General features: G+C 38.6%; 1 protein-coding gene across 2 annotated transcripts in view; it reads right to left on the bottom strand.

Moving 5' to 3' along the window:
- The window catches only part of UNC5C (unc-5 netrin receptor C), a 351,791-nt gene that overhangs the window by 107,411 nt on the left and 224,876 nt on the right, over positions 1–19,504 (bottom strand). For both annotated transcript variants that reach the window (XM_046655649.1, XM_046655651.1), the window contains exon 3: positions 6,729–6,872. In XM_046655649.1, coding sequence (XP_046511605.1) covers positions 6,729–6,872 — 144 coding nt within the window. The remainder of the gene's footprint in view (positions 1–6,728; positions 6,873–19,504) is intronic.

The following is a 19,504-nucleotide window of genomic DNA, read 5'->3' as shown; positions in this document are numbered from 1 at the left end:
CATAAAAGTCATTGTCAACTCGTCTTGTATTTGTACGCTTTGTGTTGGTTCAAGGCATGGAGTCCATTGCTAGACTGACCAGCTTCTCGTAGACCGACTCTGTGAACTCAGGCAGGATTTTAAATCTCCCTTTGTTCTCAATTTCCTCAGCTGTGGAATGAGGACAGCAACACCCACCAGTTAGAGCTGCTGCAAGGAGCGAATGAGCTAATCCACGTAAATGTTGGTCAAAGGGTACAAACTTTCAGTTACAAGACGAATAAGTTTTGGGGATGTAATGTACAGCATGGTGATTATAGTTAACAATACAGTACTGTATACTTGAAATTTGCTAAGAGAGTAGGTTTTTTTTCTTTTGAGGAAGATTAGCCCTGAGCTAACATGGAGCACATGTGGCTCATCTTAATTGAGAAGTACTGTAAGTGTAAGCACATCAGATCTCAAAGATTGGTATGAGAAAAAGAATGTAAAGTGTTTCATTAACACTTGTTTATATTGGTTTCGTTCAAACGATTGTTTAAATATATTGGACTAAATAAAATGTATTATTAAAATTAATTTTGCCTTCTTCTTTTTACTTTTTTAAGGGTGGCGACTAGAAAAGGTTAAACGGCATATGCGGCTGGCGTTATATTTCTTTGGACACTGCTGTTCTGGGCAGTGTGCTAGACACTACAGACTGCACATATGAGCACGCTTGGTCCAAACTCACAGGTAGCTCACAAGGTGGTTCCGATCCCAGGGAGCTGGGGGAGGAGGGCAGGGAGGGCCTGATCCTCCTCAACCCTTTCCAGGAACTATCTTGTTCCTCTCCGTAGCCAGTGGCCTTTGTGACCATGGATGGCTGTGATTTATTGGTTTGCACACATGATAAAGAAAAAATCCTAAGGACTATCCTACCTTCCCAGGAAGCTGGATTCTCTGTGCACTTAAATCCACTATACCTCCCGAATTCCAGGACAAGGGTGACCACATGGAGCGCTCCTCCATCCTCAGGCATGGGGAGAAAAAGCACAGTTGAATTATATGTGAATCAGCAGAGAGTTTCAACCTGAAGGATTGACAGTCCAGGCTTGGGACATGAAACGGCAAGATAAGGAGAGACTTTTCGGTTTTTAAAGTTAACTTAGTATCAATGTGTTTCAAAATGCACAAATAAGTGTACGAATGGTTACATCTATTGTTGTGAACACCTATTGTCATCTACTGAGCATTTGCTTTGTGTGTGGCACCATACCATATGCCTTACAAGTTTATCTAGTTTAATCTTAAAAATAAGCCTATCATTTTCATTTCACGGTTGATGGAACTAAGGCTCAGAGGGGTCAAGTCCCTTGACCAAGGTCACACTAGTAAGTGATGGAACCAGGACTTGAACATCAGTCGACGTGGCCCCAAATCTGTGCTCTAACCACTCCACTGTGCTACTCTTTTCACATTATATTCTTCCCCAACAACAGCAACCACGACGCTATCAACAATCACAACAGCAGCGAAAGCAGCCATAGCGAAACCAAGACATTTCCTGGAGAAAGACAGTGTTTGCTAGAATTTTGCCTGAATTACAGTTTCCTATCTCAACACTCGGAATTTTCCTTTTGGTCTACAACAGGGGACACTGGAAGAAACAACCCCCTGAAACTGGCAGCTGTATTACCAGAAGGGTTCTACTTTAGACGGTCATTATAGCGTCAATTTGATTTCTCTCGGAAGAAACTTCTCTGTCTGCAATGGAAGCTACAGCCCCACCAGGACATTCGGCGCTTCCCTCTAGCAAATGTCAGGATTCCAGAGCAGGCTAGAGCTCATGCCTAGCTGAATCTGAACTTTCATACTTTCTTTTCTCCATTTGCCCTGATTGTCTCACAAACTTATTTTTATATTTTATATAGTTTGAATGTATGAAATATTATAATCAAACAAATAAATAGGGGGCTGGCCCCATGGCCGAGTGGTTAAGTTCACACACTCCACTATGGTGGCCCAGGGTTTCGCTGGTTCGGATCCTGGGTACAGACATGGCACCGCTCATCAGGCCACGTTGAGGCGGCATCCCACATGCCACAACTAGAAGGACCCACAACTAAGATATACAACTATGTACTGAGGGGATTTGGGGAGAAAAAGCAGAAAGAACAAAGAAGATTGGCAACAGTTGTTAGCTCAGGTGTCAATCAAAGCAAACAAACAAATAAATGAATAGTCAATATTCATTTCTGCATTATAGACTTCTGAAAATAGATCTTTTTCATGAAAGAACTATGGACCCCTCGATGGTACACACGATGAATATAAATCTAATTAGACGAGAGGTAATTGTACTTATTTAACCTTAGCATCACAGTTCTCTTCACCTGAGACAGTTGCACTTTAATTGCGGTTTACATGACGGCCATCTGTCAAATATTACTGGGTAAATCACCACAGCTCACTTGACTCAGAGCAAACTGGAAAGTCTGCAAGCTTCCTGCTACATTAGCCAGGACTGACTTGGTGGAGATCAGTTTTGACAGACGGAATTTGAGATTTAACCTTTTTTTCATCATGATGTAAATCTATACGAGTAAATCTTTACACACTGGATGGCATTCCTTGGCCACACACAGGTGAGTTCGGTTAATTAAGGAAGTACAAGCAAACTGCTCTTCAGTCTTATTACATGAAGATGGAAAGGGCTATAGGCAAATTAATCTCTTACTAGAAGAAGAGTTTGTTTTCTTATTTGAAAATGTCAAACTATGTTAAAAGCTGTGAAGTAAATAGCAACATTTGTGTAACACGTTGCAAAGAAAGATGAGGTTCTTATAGGTATTTAATTTTTATGTGGAGAATAGGGATATACATAGAGAAAATTGTATATATGTACTTTTATATATTAAATATATATTTATTTATGTACATATGAAATTGGCACAACGAGATTCATCATTTGGAAGTATGCAGTCTTTAAACTTCAGCTTTTAGGCAAGGCAATTCAGTATGGGTTGTATATTGGCAATTTAAAATATTTATATTTGATTTTAATGAACACATAGCAACAAAAGAGTTTTATATCATTGTACCTTTTTTGATGATAATTAGAACCAAATTTTGAATTTATTTAAATATCTGACCAAAGTAATTAGTTTTTTCTTTTTAAAATGTTTGAAAGTGCCTTTTTTATTCATAAATAATAAAATAAATCCTTCAAGATTTGTGGTAGACGATTGTTGTGGATATTTTGGTATGCCAGCGAGATCCGTTTTCGGGACAGAGCCCACCTGTTGGGAGTGCAGGAGGTGAAGGCTCTCAGCCTCTCTCTCCTGGAATTGCCCTCAGTTGAGGAGAGCTGACTTTACGCAGCTCACACAAGCTGGTGGGGCTGGCAGCGGAAGAGGAGCCCACATCCAATGACTAGAGTATGTGGGGAAATAAAGGCATGTTCAACCTCTTTGCCTCCAGGTGGGACAACTCTGAAAGGCCACCGAGCTCCAGAGCTCCCTATGGGGTCATCATTTGTTTAGCTACACTCCAGATCAATTTCTCTCTCTGCCCAAACCTACTGCCTTCTCTTCTCCAAGATATGGTTCCTAAGAACACTCTTCAATACGTTGCCCACATGTGTGTCTCTTATCTCGGAGTCTGTTTCATGGAGAATCCACTTAAGACATGGAGAAAATCTCTTTAGGTATGCTCAGAGAAGACAGGTTAACATAGAGTATTTTGATAAACTTCACCAGAAATTCTTTACAACAATTTTAATTCAACAAAATTTATCAAACATCTATGATGTTCTAGGCATTGTGCTAAGCACTGAAGAGATAAAATTAAATAAAATAGAATTCTTCATCTTAAGGAACTCACTGTCATGAAACACAGACATTACAAGTCAGTATGATCCAATTGAGACAAGCCCTATATTAAGCATAGTGACAAGCTGCTCTGAAAGTATTGAGAACGGAACACTTATCACTCCAGAGACCCACGAGGCAGGAATGACTTCACTAGGGACATTTGAAAAACATCCTTCAAAAGGCTCAGGTCTTTTGAATCACTCTTGTCTTTCTTTCAGATCCCACATCCAATCTCTCAATAGAAGCCGCTCCTCTGTCTTTAAATACATCTAGAATCCAGGTCTCACCACTTCCACTGCTTCCAATCTATGCTAGCCTAACACTTCTCATAGCCAAAGCCTCATAACTGGCCTTCCTGTTTCTACCCTTGCCCCTCATGCTCTGGTGTCAACACAGCAGAAAGGAGATTCTGCAAAAATAGAAGTCGGATCATAGATTCCTCTGTCTAAAGTTCCTACCTCATCCTAAGAGCCGAAGAAGACACACTTTCAGGGTCTCAGGCCACCTCCATACTGCCCTCCCATCCTTACCTCTGGGCCTTTCCTTTCTTAGCTCATCTAAGAGTCTCCTCTCACTGTGTTCCAGCCACTTGGCCCATCTGGTCTTCTTGGAACCTGCCAGCACACTCCTGCATCAGGGTATTTGTACTTGTGCCACTTTCTCTTCCCTCAGCCTGGCTCCCTCCTTCCCCTCCTTCAGGTTTCTTTAACTGTCAACTTCTTCCAGAGGGATTTCCTGACCACCCTCGCCCAGCACAACATATCCTCCTTGCCTGCTTTATTTTTCTTCATACCGCTTCCATCTGCTCTGTTCCTGATTATTATTTATTTTATTTGGAGTTTGCTCTTCCTCACCAGAACATAATCACCATGAGGGCAGGATCACTACATGTTTTGTTTCTGGCTCCACACCCAACACCCACAATTGTCCCAAGAACAGAGTAAATGCCTACTAAATATTTGTTGAATAAATGAATTTTTACAAATAATGAAGGAAAGCAAAAGAAGGATGAAGGCTTTCACTATGAACAATAGTTGGAAAGCATGGAAATCAAAATATTGCTAATCTAGTGTGACTGGAAGGGAGAAATTCTTTGTGGTCAGAGTTGGAAACATAGGTTGCATGTGTAAACCATGAAACATGGTTGTTATGGGCTGAAGTGTGGCCCCCTAAAATTCCCATGTTGAAGTTCTAACACCTGGTACCTCAGAATGTGACTTTATTTGGAGATAGGGCTTTAAAGAGTGATTAACTTAAAATGAGGCCCTTAGGGTGGTTTTAATCCAATCCAATTTCTCTTTTATAAGAAGAGAAATTTGGACGTGGACCGTTACAGAGAGAAGTCTACGTGAAGACATGGAGAAGGTGACCATCGTCAGCCAAGGAGAGAAGCTTCAGAAGCCAGTACCGCTAGGACTTTGAGCGCAGACTTCTACACTCCAGAACTGTGAGGAAATAAATTTCTCTTGTTTAAGCCACCCAATCTGTGGTATTTTGTCACAATAGCCCTAGAAAGCTAGTACAAAGATATATGCCATTGTAAGGAATTTTGACTTTACCTCACAAGACACTGTCAAATTTTCAGCAGAGATGGAAGTGGGGAAGACTGCATTTGTGGTAAGATGGAGGAAGGACTGGAATAGGGATTAGCCCTGAGCCATGGATGTGAACTGGGAAGTATTTGCAATGGTTGGGATCCAGATCAAGGAGAAGGAAGGGAAGAGATGAGTACAGAATGGGGAGAGGCATCACAGCCAAGACTGTTGGGACTTAGTGACGCGTTAGAGGTGAAGGATATTGACACCCACTACAAAATGGAACTTAGTAAAATGCAGACATGCAAAGGGGATGAGATAGTAAAATTACATGAGTTTCAGTGGTCTTACACTTGAGAAAATTTCTCAGTATGGAATTTAAGATAGATTGTAGCAGCATTCGTTCTGCTAGAGGTGTGAATAGCACTCATTGAGAAAAGGGGTCTGCAGAAAGAGCTGCAGGCTACATCTTGTCTTGGGGATAATACAAACACTCGCAGATTAAAGAATCTGAGAAGTTTGGCAAAGAAGAAACCTCTTGAACTTTGTCCAAAAAAAGTATTACCTATGTTTATTTGATTATAGAAGCCTCTTTTGTGAGGCACCTTTAACCTCTCCCTGAACATGAATACTCTAGAAATTAATACAGTTTGGAAAATAGTGGTGTATCTTGAAGCACTAGAATGGTTCCAAAATAAATTGAGAAGTTTTTTTCTGGATAGTCTCTATTTCCAATAGCAAAACTAGTCAACATTGTCTTAAGAAATTGGCAGAATAAACTCATTAAAGGAATATACTTGGTTTTCCTATGACCTAATTATTACCAGATTTAAAAAAATTCATAATCTTTTGAAAGTAGCACTAATTCTTTCATGTCCCTAAGGGAAAACTACTCACTGCCTTGAAACAAAAACCAAAATATTCTAGGGGCCAGCCAGATGGCATAGAGGTTAAGTTCGCACGCTCTGCTTCAGTGGCCTGGGGTTTGGGGGTTCAGATCCCAGACACAGACCTACACACCACTCATCAAGCCATGCTGTGGCAGCATCCCACATAAAATAGAGGAAGATTGGCACAGATGTTAGCTCAGGGCCAATCTTCCTCAAGCAAAAAGAGGAAGATTGGCAATGGATGTTAGCTCAGGGCCAGTCTTCCTCACCAAATAAATAAATAAAATGAATAAATAAATAAATAAATAAATAAATAAAATTCTAGTGACTTAAGGGAGAGTGTGGCTCAAACGCAGAGATCTGGGAGCAGTTTTTGACCAGGTTTCTTTGATGCTAGAGCAGTCAAAGTCTAAATTTTCCCACATTCCATCAGTTTCCGAAACCCACGGTGTTTGGGCACAGTGACTCACATGCGATGCGCACATAGGCCTTCCGGCTCTTTGTGGTGCCCGCTGAGCTCCAGGCCACACACTGGCACCAGTAATCTTCAGGCCCAAAGAGTTCTTCCACTTGCTGGCGTGAAATCTCAATGCTCACTTCCCGGACAATGAGACCTGATCAGAGAAAGGTGGATTTAAGTCAGGAGAAGATTTTACTAAAGAAATACAAAACATTATACCATAATTTTTCCCCCACTGATCCTTCCTGATGCCATAGATCAACATCCCAGATACCGTCTTTCAACTCCTCTGATTTTCCTCTGCCTCCAGTTACTTGACTCACAACTTTTTCATTCTCTTGTTTGCTCTTTCAAATCTTCCGGATTCGCCAGAAGATGAGAATGGAGTAGCTCTGCCACTTCACAGAATTACACCTTTCCCCAAATATTCACCCTTCACCAAATTATCTTCCTCTGTATACTCAAATGTGAACTTGAATTTCACATCTTCTAAGGTTTCTACCCTCAGTTGTATAGGTTGTGGGTAAGACATCCATGTGCTGCACACAGCTTTATGAATCTAAATCTTCTTAGGAAGACTTAGTTCAAATGAAATGAGACAGAATCATCTAAAACTATAATTATAAGTGCATAAATCATAAATATATGTGCACATGCATACCCGGTTTTATTATAATATCACCTAGCAATTTACAAATACGTGGTATATTTAACGACTAAATTACTTTAACAGTTGGGTTTCAGTTATTAAGGCACATTGCTTTTTTTGAAAGAAATACTAGCTTTAGTTAACAAACCTCTGCTATTCTATCCAAAGAATGTATGACTTCAAGGTTTTCATGCATAATATTTTGAAAGCCCAGATGTTTATAATCACAATGTAACAAAAATCCTGTTAGAGTTGCCTCCAGTTAAAATGCTAAAATATTCAGAATTTATTTCACAGAATTATGTAATCCTAAATAATAAAAATTGAACTAATAATCTGGGAGTATCATTTCAGGGGTATTTATCTCGAGACATCAAAGCCTATTTCAGAGTTTCGTTCTGCAATGTGCCTCTTCGCACTGAGCAGGAAGGGTCATCTAAACAACATATGTCGACAACTGTCAGGTCTCCACACACGCTTCCAGAATGGAGTGTCTCATGCGAGATCTAGCAGGGGCGCCCTTAGGGAATAGGAGAATTTTCTCTGGGTCAAGTAGGAGAACAGTAAGAAAGATTAAATGTGTTGCTTTGTACTGTTTATTCATTCATATATTCATTTATTCACTGAATAAATATTTATTAAGTATCAATTATGTAAAAGATATTGCAGTGGGCACTTGTGAATCTCTGATGAGTAAGGTCGCCATTGCCCTCAAAGAACTTATGTTATTGTGAGGAGGGCACAGATTAACTACAGATTACCCAATTTATTACTTTATTACAATTGTGTTCAGTGCTACAAAGGAGAAGTATAGGGACAATGAGAGCAAATAACAAGGGGACTCAATTTAGTACGAAGGATCCAACATGAGGTAGGTTTGGGAGAGGGACAGACTGTACGGGAAGAAGCCGGAAAGAGCGTAAGCAGATTGGGAATCCCGGAGAAGACAACTAAGCCCTAGACACAGAGAACAGCGGCATGAGATGAAGCTGGAGACAAGAAAGGGACCAGTCTACTACAGTCTCGTAGACCGGTGGTTCTCAACGTGCGGCCCCCAGAACAGTTTCATCGGCATCACCTGGGAACTTACTGGAAACGCAAATTCTTGGGCCCCACTCCAGACTCATTTAAAAAACCTTTGAGTCAGGCCAGCAATCCGTGTTTCGACAAGCCCTCCACGAATTCTGAGGCATGCTACAGTCTCAGAACCACGGTTGTACACCATATTTAGGATTTGGGATTTCCTTCTGAGAGTCATGGATATTATTAAAGTATTTTAAGCAAGTAGATGACATAATCAGATGAGAATTTAATATTTATATATATCATACGTACAAGATAGAGAGTTATTTCCAAAAAGTTATGATTTCTTAAAATATTTGATCTTGACTTCTTGGTATAGGTGACATGAAAGTGGTGTCATCTGGATATCCTAAAAAGTGTTCCAGATCTTATTCTAAAACCTAGCACATGCTCAAATGGGTAAAAGTGCCCAGGGAAATTAAGGACCACCCGACAGAAGTAGGTGCTGTCCCATGGGGGGGAATAAACAGTGTTTCCCGTCAGGAGCTGGTGGGTGGAGTCAGAGAAACAACTAGCCCTTGGGGCCACTCACGAGTCCCTGAACTGGAAGGAAGCCCAGGAAAGTGGGTTTTACAAGCCAAAGGCAGGGCAAGATCCTGAAGGGATCAAAAAATTTAAGTATATTTAAAATTATTTTAAAGTTTTGAAAATTAGTAATCCTTTTATGTTTACACAATTATCAGTTTAAAAAGAATTTTCAAATGACCGGCACATCCCAACGCCCCACCCCTCTAAGAAAAGATTAGTATATTATTTTAGCCAATGTCTAACTAACAAAACAACCTCCACAGTAAAAATCCCAACTTATGAACACTACTTTCCTGGTCTCTGTTGAGGCCTCCCATTTTCCTCTTATTGTAAGTATTCTCATTTTCCTGATAGCTAGAAATTCATGCAAAGATGGAGCACAGCTCTTCCTCTTCTCCCCCAACCTTTCTTTTTAAAACACCTTCCGATGTGGAAGACTTTTGCCCGTTGTACTTATCGATACCTTCTCTCTTCGTGCAGAAGTTCAGTTACTGGAAACAACGCTCTTCGTTTAAATGTTGTTGCTGTGCATTTACAGTCACCAAAGGGCTGGCAAACCTGCAGAGCGTATTTCCTCAGCACCACGATGGCTCTTTCCAAAACGCAGAGCAGCAGCAAACGGGCTCAGGATATTGAAACCACACACAAATATTTTGTGTCCCAAGATGATAACTTCAGGTTTCAATGCCCCTCTCTTACTTAAAGCAATTACAGGAAACCTAATTAAATGCCAGGGGAACTGCAGGGGGACCACTGTATCCTTTAGCCCAAATAGGCTCATGGATGTTTCCGCTGACCACAAATCTGAAGCCTTTTAAGAAGCCACAGGCAGACCCTCCTGCTGCAGGGATTATTCACGGTATGAATGTTCTGAATTGTGCGGCCCAGGCTCCCTGTGGGCACAGGAGTCAAGCACACACCGATTTTTGTCTTCAGCTGCACAGACGCCCCATTCAGGAGGAGATGGCTCAGTTACAGTTGTGTACAGTTGTACTGCCATATGCCCAAAGTTTGCATTCCAACTTTTGGTCAACAACACGAGAACAAGAAAGAAATGAAGCATGAAGTCCCTAAACACTTACAGTTTAGAATTCCCTAGAATCAACTGCATTATTCAGACTCTGAGTTACTTGGTTGCATACCATCTTTTCATTGCCATAGGTAAGTTCATTACCATGACATTTTGTTCATCAAACCAGAGGCTAGTGGTTTGGGTAAAAGTAGGTAATATCCTTTCTCTTTGAAACTAAAATTTCAAATCTGCTTGAAGTCTTGAGATGGAAAAAGCAAGCTGCCTTGAAATTCGAAATGCCATCAGCATTACTTCCAAGGCAGGCTGCTTTGAAGAGCATTTGGGAACTTGAAATTGGTTTCAGGTTATTTAAGGGTGGGGGGGAAATGCTTCAGTCTACAGGATTTACTAGAGACAAATGCGTATTTTCCATCACATCTGATAACATCAAAGATTTCCCATCAATCTTCTTCCTTTAATAGCAGCATCTCGAGGATGGTTGCTGTTTGAAGTTTGCGGTGATTTGCTTTTATAATAGGATTCATCGTGGTTTGGGAGTCAGAGTGCAGGAAAGTAATTAGCATGGTATACCAAGAAGTCTTATAATGAGTACGAACATGCACTTGTTAACAGGGAGTTTCAAATGATTTTAGAAATCCAGGTGCAAATGCAACCCTCTGATTGGATCTCTGTGAGATTATACCGGAATATGGCAATAAAATCTGGTAAATGACATTTCTTAATTATCTCTAGCATATTTTTAACTTCATAATAGTGGTCAGGCATCACAAATAGTGTTTTTCTGGGAGATTATTATAAAGTGATCACAAACACATGATAAAAACTGTTATATAATTATTCAAAACATTATCCATATTCCTCCAGAAATGTAATCTATAGTGCTGTCAACGTATATTAAAAGGCTACTAATGCTAAAAATTATGTTAAGTCCCAGAAATGTAAAGATGCACCAAACATTACCTCCAGCTTTGTGCTGTTCACTTATCTTGTATATTAGATAGGTGATCCTCAAAAAGCATGCATCATCTTAAAAGATTTTTTTAAAAGTGGTCATCAGGTCTGCACCTTCTGGTACCCGACGTGTTTCACTAAAAGCATCCTAATTGCACATTAGACTTCGGTGTTTTGTGTGCCTGAGTTGTACTTCTCATTCCTCCCAATTACTTTATCTTTCATGTAGCACAGGGAAGTCTGGAGGCATCATATTGTGCAGACCTGGCAATTCTACTTCTTCTAGCACTCTCCCTACTGGGAGAAGAGCTGCAGAGGTCACTCTACCAAATCTCATTATAGCACATTCGCAGTTAGGACTTGGGTTGGTGGGAAATGTACAAAGCTGCAGGTAAGGATGTTCTGGAATATATTACAACAGGTTATTGAATTAGTGTGGTCTCTTTTTCATGCTTTCATCCAGAGCTTAATCCTGTCAGTTTTCACTAATATGATCTGAAATATGAAACACATCAGTTCTAGACGTCCTAATATAAATTAAATCACACAAAAAACCATCATTATTTAAAGGAATATCATACCATAAAGAACTGAAAATTATTTTAGCAATTTATAACTCTCACTAAAAAGATGACCTCTTGAAAGGCAGAACTTTACAATCAAGACATTGTTTTATGTTATACGTCATTTGACAATCTTTGAACTGTATCAGGAAAAGAAGACACTGTAAACATATAATTTACTAACTTTTCTCCAAAATGTTTTCCTTGAATTTTTAATATAATATTTAATATATAAACAGGCCATTTAATTAACTAAAATTACTTTGTGTAATTGGGAATTACAACTTACCGATGTATTAGATGTATTGTGAGTATAAATTTGTTAAAATTACATTTACCATCTTTGTGATCAAGATAAATTTACCCAAAAGTTAGAGAATAACATAGTTGCGACTGAATGGTTCCAGAGATTTGCTTGGAAGCATTTCACACCTAGGTCATTGACCTGATTCCTTGTTATGTGATAATTTCTAGCCAGTTGGTTCTGTTTGGCATTCTATGTCCATTGCGGATGTGTGTTTGTTTTGTTATATTTTTGTTTTGTCTAGAACTGAGAAGGAAACATTCATTGGATTGTGTATCTGGAGTTGGGAAACTTCTAGTGCTTCTAGAAAGCTATATGACAGCCATAGATAAATACAGTTTTCCCCTTTGAAATTTGAAATTTTAATTGCAAGATGATACTTAAATAGAACGACAAATGATACTTACTCTGACAATGCCAACCCTCTTTTCCCCTTTCCTTCGCACGCGTGTCAGCTTTTAGACGTTACAGGAGAACAAGTTCTCCTATTTTTGATTTGACTTTCCAACCACCATCAAGCTTAGAGCTGCAAGTATCAAGGATAATTGGAGTGGTGGGCATGCAAAATATTCTCTCTTACATGTAGGTTTGTAATGAGTTGATAGAAATTAATCCTATCAGCTTTGGCCCATCATTTAATTCCTATTTTTAACCATCATGATGAAAAACCTTTTGAATCTCTGTTCCAAGAAGCCTTTCTGAGACCAAAATGGGAACTAAAATGCTTTCTGCAATTAACCTCTGCCTTGCGTGTCAATGTTCTTTAGAATATAAAGAAGCAGTTTTATAAAAACATGATGGCAATTTGTTTAATTTGGACGGGCACGAAGCACATTCCACTGAGACAGCAAATGCATTACTCATCTGAAGATTTTTCCTAAAACATCAAATTTATTATATATATGTTGGAATGTATATTTTGACACTTTTCTTTGAAAGTATAATTCTTAATAATTATGTAAATCTAACTACTTGGATTCCTTTCTGTCCTTATTTCACACAATTCATTAGTAATTTCAACAGAATTAATTTTAACAAAATTTTTAAAAAGATTCCAATCAATAAGGATGGGGAATAATAATGTGTTCTTGGAGATCTCTTTAACTGTGTACTTGTGAAGTATAGACCTGCTATTACTCTTGTCCAGTCATTCATTCAATAGGGATTTACTGAGACTCTATTCTGTGCCATGCACTCTTCCATGTGCTGTGGATACAGCGGTAAAGAAGGCAGATAAGGTCCCTGTCCTCCTGTGGGTGACACTCCATTGTAGAGACTGTTCTTCAGCACCTACTTCACACACGGGAGTCACCAAGGTAGCCATAGGGATGAACTGCTCACGATCCTTCCTTCAGAAGTTTATCGTCTGATACTAGAGATGAAAATAGGAGTTAACTGAGTTAAGGGACTCTGTCATACGCATTGTATATCCATCAGTAAAGTAATGGGCACAAATATTGTCTAGTTAATGTAAGCTAAATGAATGATTTGTACATATATAGCTGTAATACGAAGTAACGTTAAGTTCCAGATACAGGTAAATTTAATTGTAACTCAGAAGAGCAAAGGTAACTAGTATTTTTTGAACATCTACCCTGTGTCTCAGTAGATCTGCATACAAGTTCTTGGGGATCAGCATTGCTGTACCCATAATATAAGTAATGAGCAGAGAGCAGAATTTGAACGATTGTTGACACAGCCAATAATTACAGAAATCAGGATTTGGATCGACATTTGTCTGAATCCAACGTTCCTGTTCTTTTCACTGCACCAATATTTCTCAAGCTGTGTCTCAAAATAGTATTCTTTGGTCAAATAAGTTTGGGGATTTCTGCTTAATACATCTTCCTCTTAGAAACTCAGAACACCCATCAGGATATTGAAGGCATTGATCAGAGGTTCTGCCATAAAGAAGTCTGTTTAATCAGAACTGCCGCCATTTCTCTAAATTTATTAACCCATAGAACCCTACGGTCAACATAAACACACAATCTCATCTTTTTACAGCTTTCAGTGTGGTTTTGTTTAGCATTTTCCAGATGTTGATCTACTGAATAAAAGTCGTCCGTTACTTGGAAAATTCTGAAAACCCCATGAAGAAAGCTATAGTGAAATAGCTTCAGACGGAGAAACCAGGGAAAACATGGGGAAATGGAATATTTTAGTTTGATGCTGAAGGATAGTTTGGTTTAAAGACTTAGAGAGGAATCAGAGACACAAAGTCAAAAGGCAGAGATGAAAAACACGGAGAAGTACAGAAGCGAGTAGTTTCCGTGAAGTGAGTAAAGACCATGGAATTGCTGCAGTGCATACCCACGTTTCGGTCAGCCATGGACTGCATATATGGCAGTAGTCCCATGCGATTAGTACCATAGAGCCTACGTGTGTAGTAGGCTATCTCATCTAGGTTTGTGTAAGTACACTCTACGACGTTTGTACAATGACTAAATCACTTAACGCCGCATTTCTCAGAACGTATCCCCTTTATTAAGCGATGCATGACTGTAGAGAGAAGAGAGATTCCTGGTGAGCCTTAAATGGCAGCTAGAAAAGTTTGTCCTGTGGAGTGAGGAGCCTGTGAAAATTGTAAATTGTAATTAGTGAAATGATATTTTTTTATTAAGATTATGATAGTTAACATCCTTGTGAAATTACAGTTGTACATCATTATTAGTCATGTTGTAGGTACACCACTTCACCCCTAGTGCCCTCCCCCCACTCCCCTTTCCCCTGGCAACCACCGATCAGTTCTCTTTGTCCATATGTTAACTACCACCTATGAGTGGAGTCATACAGAGTTCGTCTGTTAAATGACATTTTTAAATGACATTTTTTAAAATCACATATACTTTAGGAAGTTTAACCTGTCTCAACTAGTAAACAAGACTAATCTGATTTACTTTAATGGAATTTTAATCATTTTAATTTTAATTATTATCACAAAATTTTTCAGATCTATGATCTTACATGGTCCTTTAATTATAAGCCTTAACAGCAGTATTCTTGGTGACCCTCTGAAAACAGTCTGACAATGGAAACCAGGCACATATATCCAGAATAGTAACTATGCATACTGTGGGCTTTCATTTTGTACTTATCCCAAATGATTTAGAAACAAGCCATAAGAGCAATCACTTCTGGAATGACTGCCACTTATAAAGCTCACACACAAGATATTGGGGACGGCTATTTGTTTATCTTAAAGGCAATACATTTCATATTCTTAAGGAAATTTTTAAACCAAATTGTAGAGGTTCATTTTTTAAAAAATTCAACTCATCCAGGCCATATTATTACAACTGGGGGGGCTAACAAATATTCACCTAACACATAACAACCTAGTGATTTATTTAGATAAGAAAATAAATTCCTGTTCTGTGTTTACTATCTGGCTTTTGGAAAATCTTAAATTCTTCAAGACTTGGTTTCCCAGCTTGCAAGAGGCTAAAAATCTGTTTTAGGTTGTGAGAAAAGAAATGATATATTAGCTACAAAATTATTTGAAATCTAGGTGCCAGCCTGGTGGTGCAGCGGTTGAGTTCCCACGTTCCGCTTCGGCGGCCCGGGGTTCGCTGGTTCAGATCCTGGGTGTGGACATGGCACTGCCTGTAAAGCCACGCTGTGGCAGGCGTCCCACATATAAAGTAGAGAAAGATGGGCATGGATGTTAGCTCAGGGCCAGTCTTCCTCAGAGAAAAGAGGAGGATTGGCAGCAGATGTTAGCTCAGGGCTAATCTTCCTCAAAACAAAAAAAGTATTTGAAATCTATAAAATTCCTTTTAATTATACTGTATTATAATAACAATTATTTTGAGAATAAAACTATGTTCTATTCACAAAATTACCATTGGAGGTACTAATGTAGACTTCACAGAGGGGTGAGGCACCCTGATTGAAAATTATATTAGGCACATAGATAAGAAAGACATGGCTAGTTTTGGAAATTTTCAGCAGAGTTGGGAATTAGGTCTGGGTGGAAAGGTTGGTTGTCCAGGGCAATGCAGGTATGGCTACGATATTTAGAAATGGAGTTTGAAAAGCAGGAATGAGTTCTAGTGATTTGCATGTAAGTTTCTTGTCCTTCAGCCAAGTCACCTAGGATTTTACTAACCCCCTAGGATCCCCACTATATTGAAGTGTAGAGAGAGCCACCTACCCTGATGTGATGAGTGGGAGAGTCTACATATTTCAGAAACCAAAATGCTTGCACGGCTCATCCACTAGGAGTTCCTTATGTTGCTATTCCATTACACAGGTGAGGCAGGGACACCAAGAAACTGAAGGGAAATTACTAAGTAGGCTAGTTCTGACAAATTTGGGGCATGACAAGCAAACTTCCATATTTTAATGAAGATTTAAAATTGATGAGTGCAATCACTTCTTCTAGAGTCTTTCTTTACTTTCCAACTAGAGATGAATTCTGTCAGGGTGGAGATATTTGTTTGTTACATGTGGTCTAGAACAATATCTGGCACATTGTAAACACACAACAGATATTTGTTGAATTAATGAAATAATATTTTCCCCAGGATGCTTTTACATACTTATTTAAAGGATATGTGATTATGTCCGAATATATATTAAGAGGAAAGGAACTTCCATTCATGATGGCAGTCATACCTCCTACCCTAGCCAGAAAGACATCATCAAAAGCTTTGAATTACACTTTGAACATGCTTGGCATTCACGCTAAGAGTGGGGGGGAAAAGTGGAGTTATCCTAATGCTTTTTAGAGCCTCCAAAATTGTTTATAATAGCTGCGTGAACACAGATCAAGGACCAATGAAAGATTCTTTTTTCTCTTTCTTTTTTAAAAAGAAATCTAATATGCAAGAATGACTCATTAATTTACAAGAAGAACGAAAATTTTAACTTGTGAAATTTCAAGTAGAGATGAAAAATATTAGCATTTCATATTTTCAAGTCAGGAGTATGTAGTTTGAACTCCTGCCAAAACACCAATTTTCAATTTTAACTTTATATAGGGACTGAGAAATAACTGTGTCCCGAAATTTCCAAAATATTTCTATATATTCTGAGATCTTTGCTTCAAATCATTCTTTTATCATGCCAAAGGAGTAATGATTTAATGAAAACAGTGCAACCAATTATAATGCATTTAAATCTTCTTTTTTTTAATACAGAGAGCGTCTCTTTGTGCTTCTGATGATTCTAAGTTACATATACTTAGTTTTTGATAAACATAAGGCTTTACGGAGAATTCCAGAAGACAATACTGGTCCAGATACAATTAACGTGACTGACATATGATCTTTGGAGAAGGGTCTGGTTCTAATTCTAGTTCTTCCAGTGAGTAGATTTATGACCTTGGGAAAATTCCTTTACCTCACTAAGTATCACTTTCCTCAACAGAAAAATGGGAATTAAAATTCCTAAGTCAATGGGTTGTTTTAAGGACTAAATGAGGTGATACATGTAAAACTCTTAGCAGAGTGACCCCTTAATATGAGCAAACTCATATGATTTGAGAAGCTAGAATAATTTATGCTGTGCCAGTTACTAAATAACTCCCCTCATTTCAGAGGCTTTACAAAAATCAAAGACTATTTTTCCAGCACAAAAGTCTCCAGGGAAGCTGTCCTACACGAGCTTTCTCAGTGATCTGAGCTTCATCTATCTTGAATCTACATCCTCTCAACCATGGCTACCAGGATGTCTGAGCTAGGAGAACAGAGCACAGAGAACTCACACCTGCTCTTAAATGCCTCGGTTCGGCAGTGGCAACACAACTTTCATTCACAGCCCTTTGGCTAGAAGCAATCACCTGGTACTGCTGAACTGCATGGATGCCAGGACATGTAGTACTCCTGTATGCCCAGGAAGGAGAGGAGAAATAGATATGAGTATTAGAAGTCCTACTACAGCAGAACTAATAAAGTTACTTCAATAAGAAAAACCAGGAATTGGATTTTTAAGAAATCACAATGACACTGAAATACTAAAAATTATCAGGTCAAATAAAATTTGGATTATTGTTTTTTGTGTTATGGAAGTCTATACTGACAGAGAGTTAAATATAGGAAAAAATAGAATATCAGATGAAAAGGAAGAAAACCAGATTGTTGTTCCTAGCTTGGCTACCATCATGAGTAACTGTAGGTAGGGCATTAAATTTCTCATTTTATTAAACTTTAAATCAGTAAATAGGTAAAAAGTCTTTTCCCAGTGTGCTTCACAGGACTGTTATGAGATCAAAAGTAGTCTTTAAGAGAAAGTACCTTTATAGACAGACTGAGTGGCAAAGACTGCCAGCATCTTCCTGGGACCACAACTTGACCATGTTTTCTAGTTTCCTTTCCTTTAGAAGTAGCCGCAAAAGCAATGCTAATCAATAGAATATGAGTGGAAGGAACATGTACCTTTTCTTGACCAAGCTGTTGAAGAAAGTGGTGAGTGTCCTCTTTGCTATCTTTCCTTTTCTACTAGCTAGATGCAGAAGAGGATGAGGCTTGAGAGGATGGCAGAGCCACAAGACAGAAGGAGTCTGGGTCCATGACTGGTCAAAGGGAACAGACCTGCCCAACAACTAAGGGTGCCTTCCTGCAACTGTTATGTAAACAGATGTATCATTCTATCATGTTTGAGCCATTCTATCTTTGGGGAGGTCTAATTGTTACTGCATGTTAGCATAATACAGATTTAAATGATGTAGACTATGTATAACATGCTTGGCATGCAGTGGGTATTCATAAATGAATACCAGGAAATAAATGGATGAAGAAAATACTTATTAATCCCATAACATTTGGTCTTTTTTTTACCATGATTCAGTGCTTAGCTCCAAAATCCTAAAAAGATTTTTATTTGGCAACATCTTGTCAGATATACAAAGAAGAATTTCTATTAATTCTGAGAGTTTCCAAATATCTGAATGTGTGATTTTAATATTTATGCTCAAAATGCTATAAAACAGAGGAATCTGTGTATGTAGCAAAAATATTAATTTCAAAATGTTTTCCTTGAAATATTTTTCAAGATAGCACTTCCAACAAAAATGTTGAACAAACAAATTGATGCAAAACACTAGGTTATAATGTTTTATTAGCAGTATCACTTTCTTTATAATCAATCTTATTTTGGTGTTTTCACAAGACATAGAAAAACTTAAACTTGAACGACAGAAGAGTGACACCTGATTCTGAATATTGTGTGTAAACTGTAATATCTTCATGTCCATTCTGCACTAGCATCACAAAGAAAAAGAAAGAAGGAAAACGATTATTTCCCACCATGAGCTCCAATTCCCTGAGATATTTATGTAACTACATCATACTGCCAAGTGAACAGTCATGTGCCTGTTCATGTCTCCAGGCAAAGTTTTCTTCTCCTTCCTTTCTTTTACAAACATATCCTCTTCAAAGGATATATGCCTAGTGAATAAACACTCTCCAGGGAGACCAGGAAAGCTGACTATTTAATATGTACAGCTCAACGTCATGAGGTGTGGAATCACAGTAAGTCATATTTTGTGATTATACTAACACTAATAGATGATGACATATGCATGACGAGCCATGTTTTTAGTAAAGGGAAATTAGTGGATGGGACTACCCAGTCTGAAGGATCCATACCACGTGCTGACAAACAAAACTGGGCTTCAGCACAAAGTGGATATGCCATATAGACAGTAAATACATGCACCTAACATCACTGT

The sequence above is a fragment of the Equus quagga genome, chromosome 3 (genome assembly GCF_021613505.1).
Source record: "Equus quagga isolate Etosha38 chromosome 3, UCLA_HA_Equagga_1.0, whole genome shotgun sequence".
NCBI classification, from domain to species: Eukaryota; Metazoa; Chordata; class Mammalia; order Perissodactyla; family Equidae; genus Equus; species Equus quagga.
The sequence above is the reverse complement of the archived record's forward strand: the minus strand, read 5'-3'. Positions and strand labels throughout refer to the sequence as shown.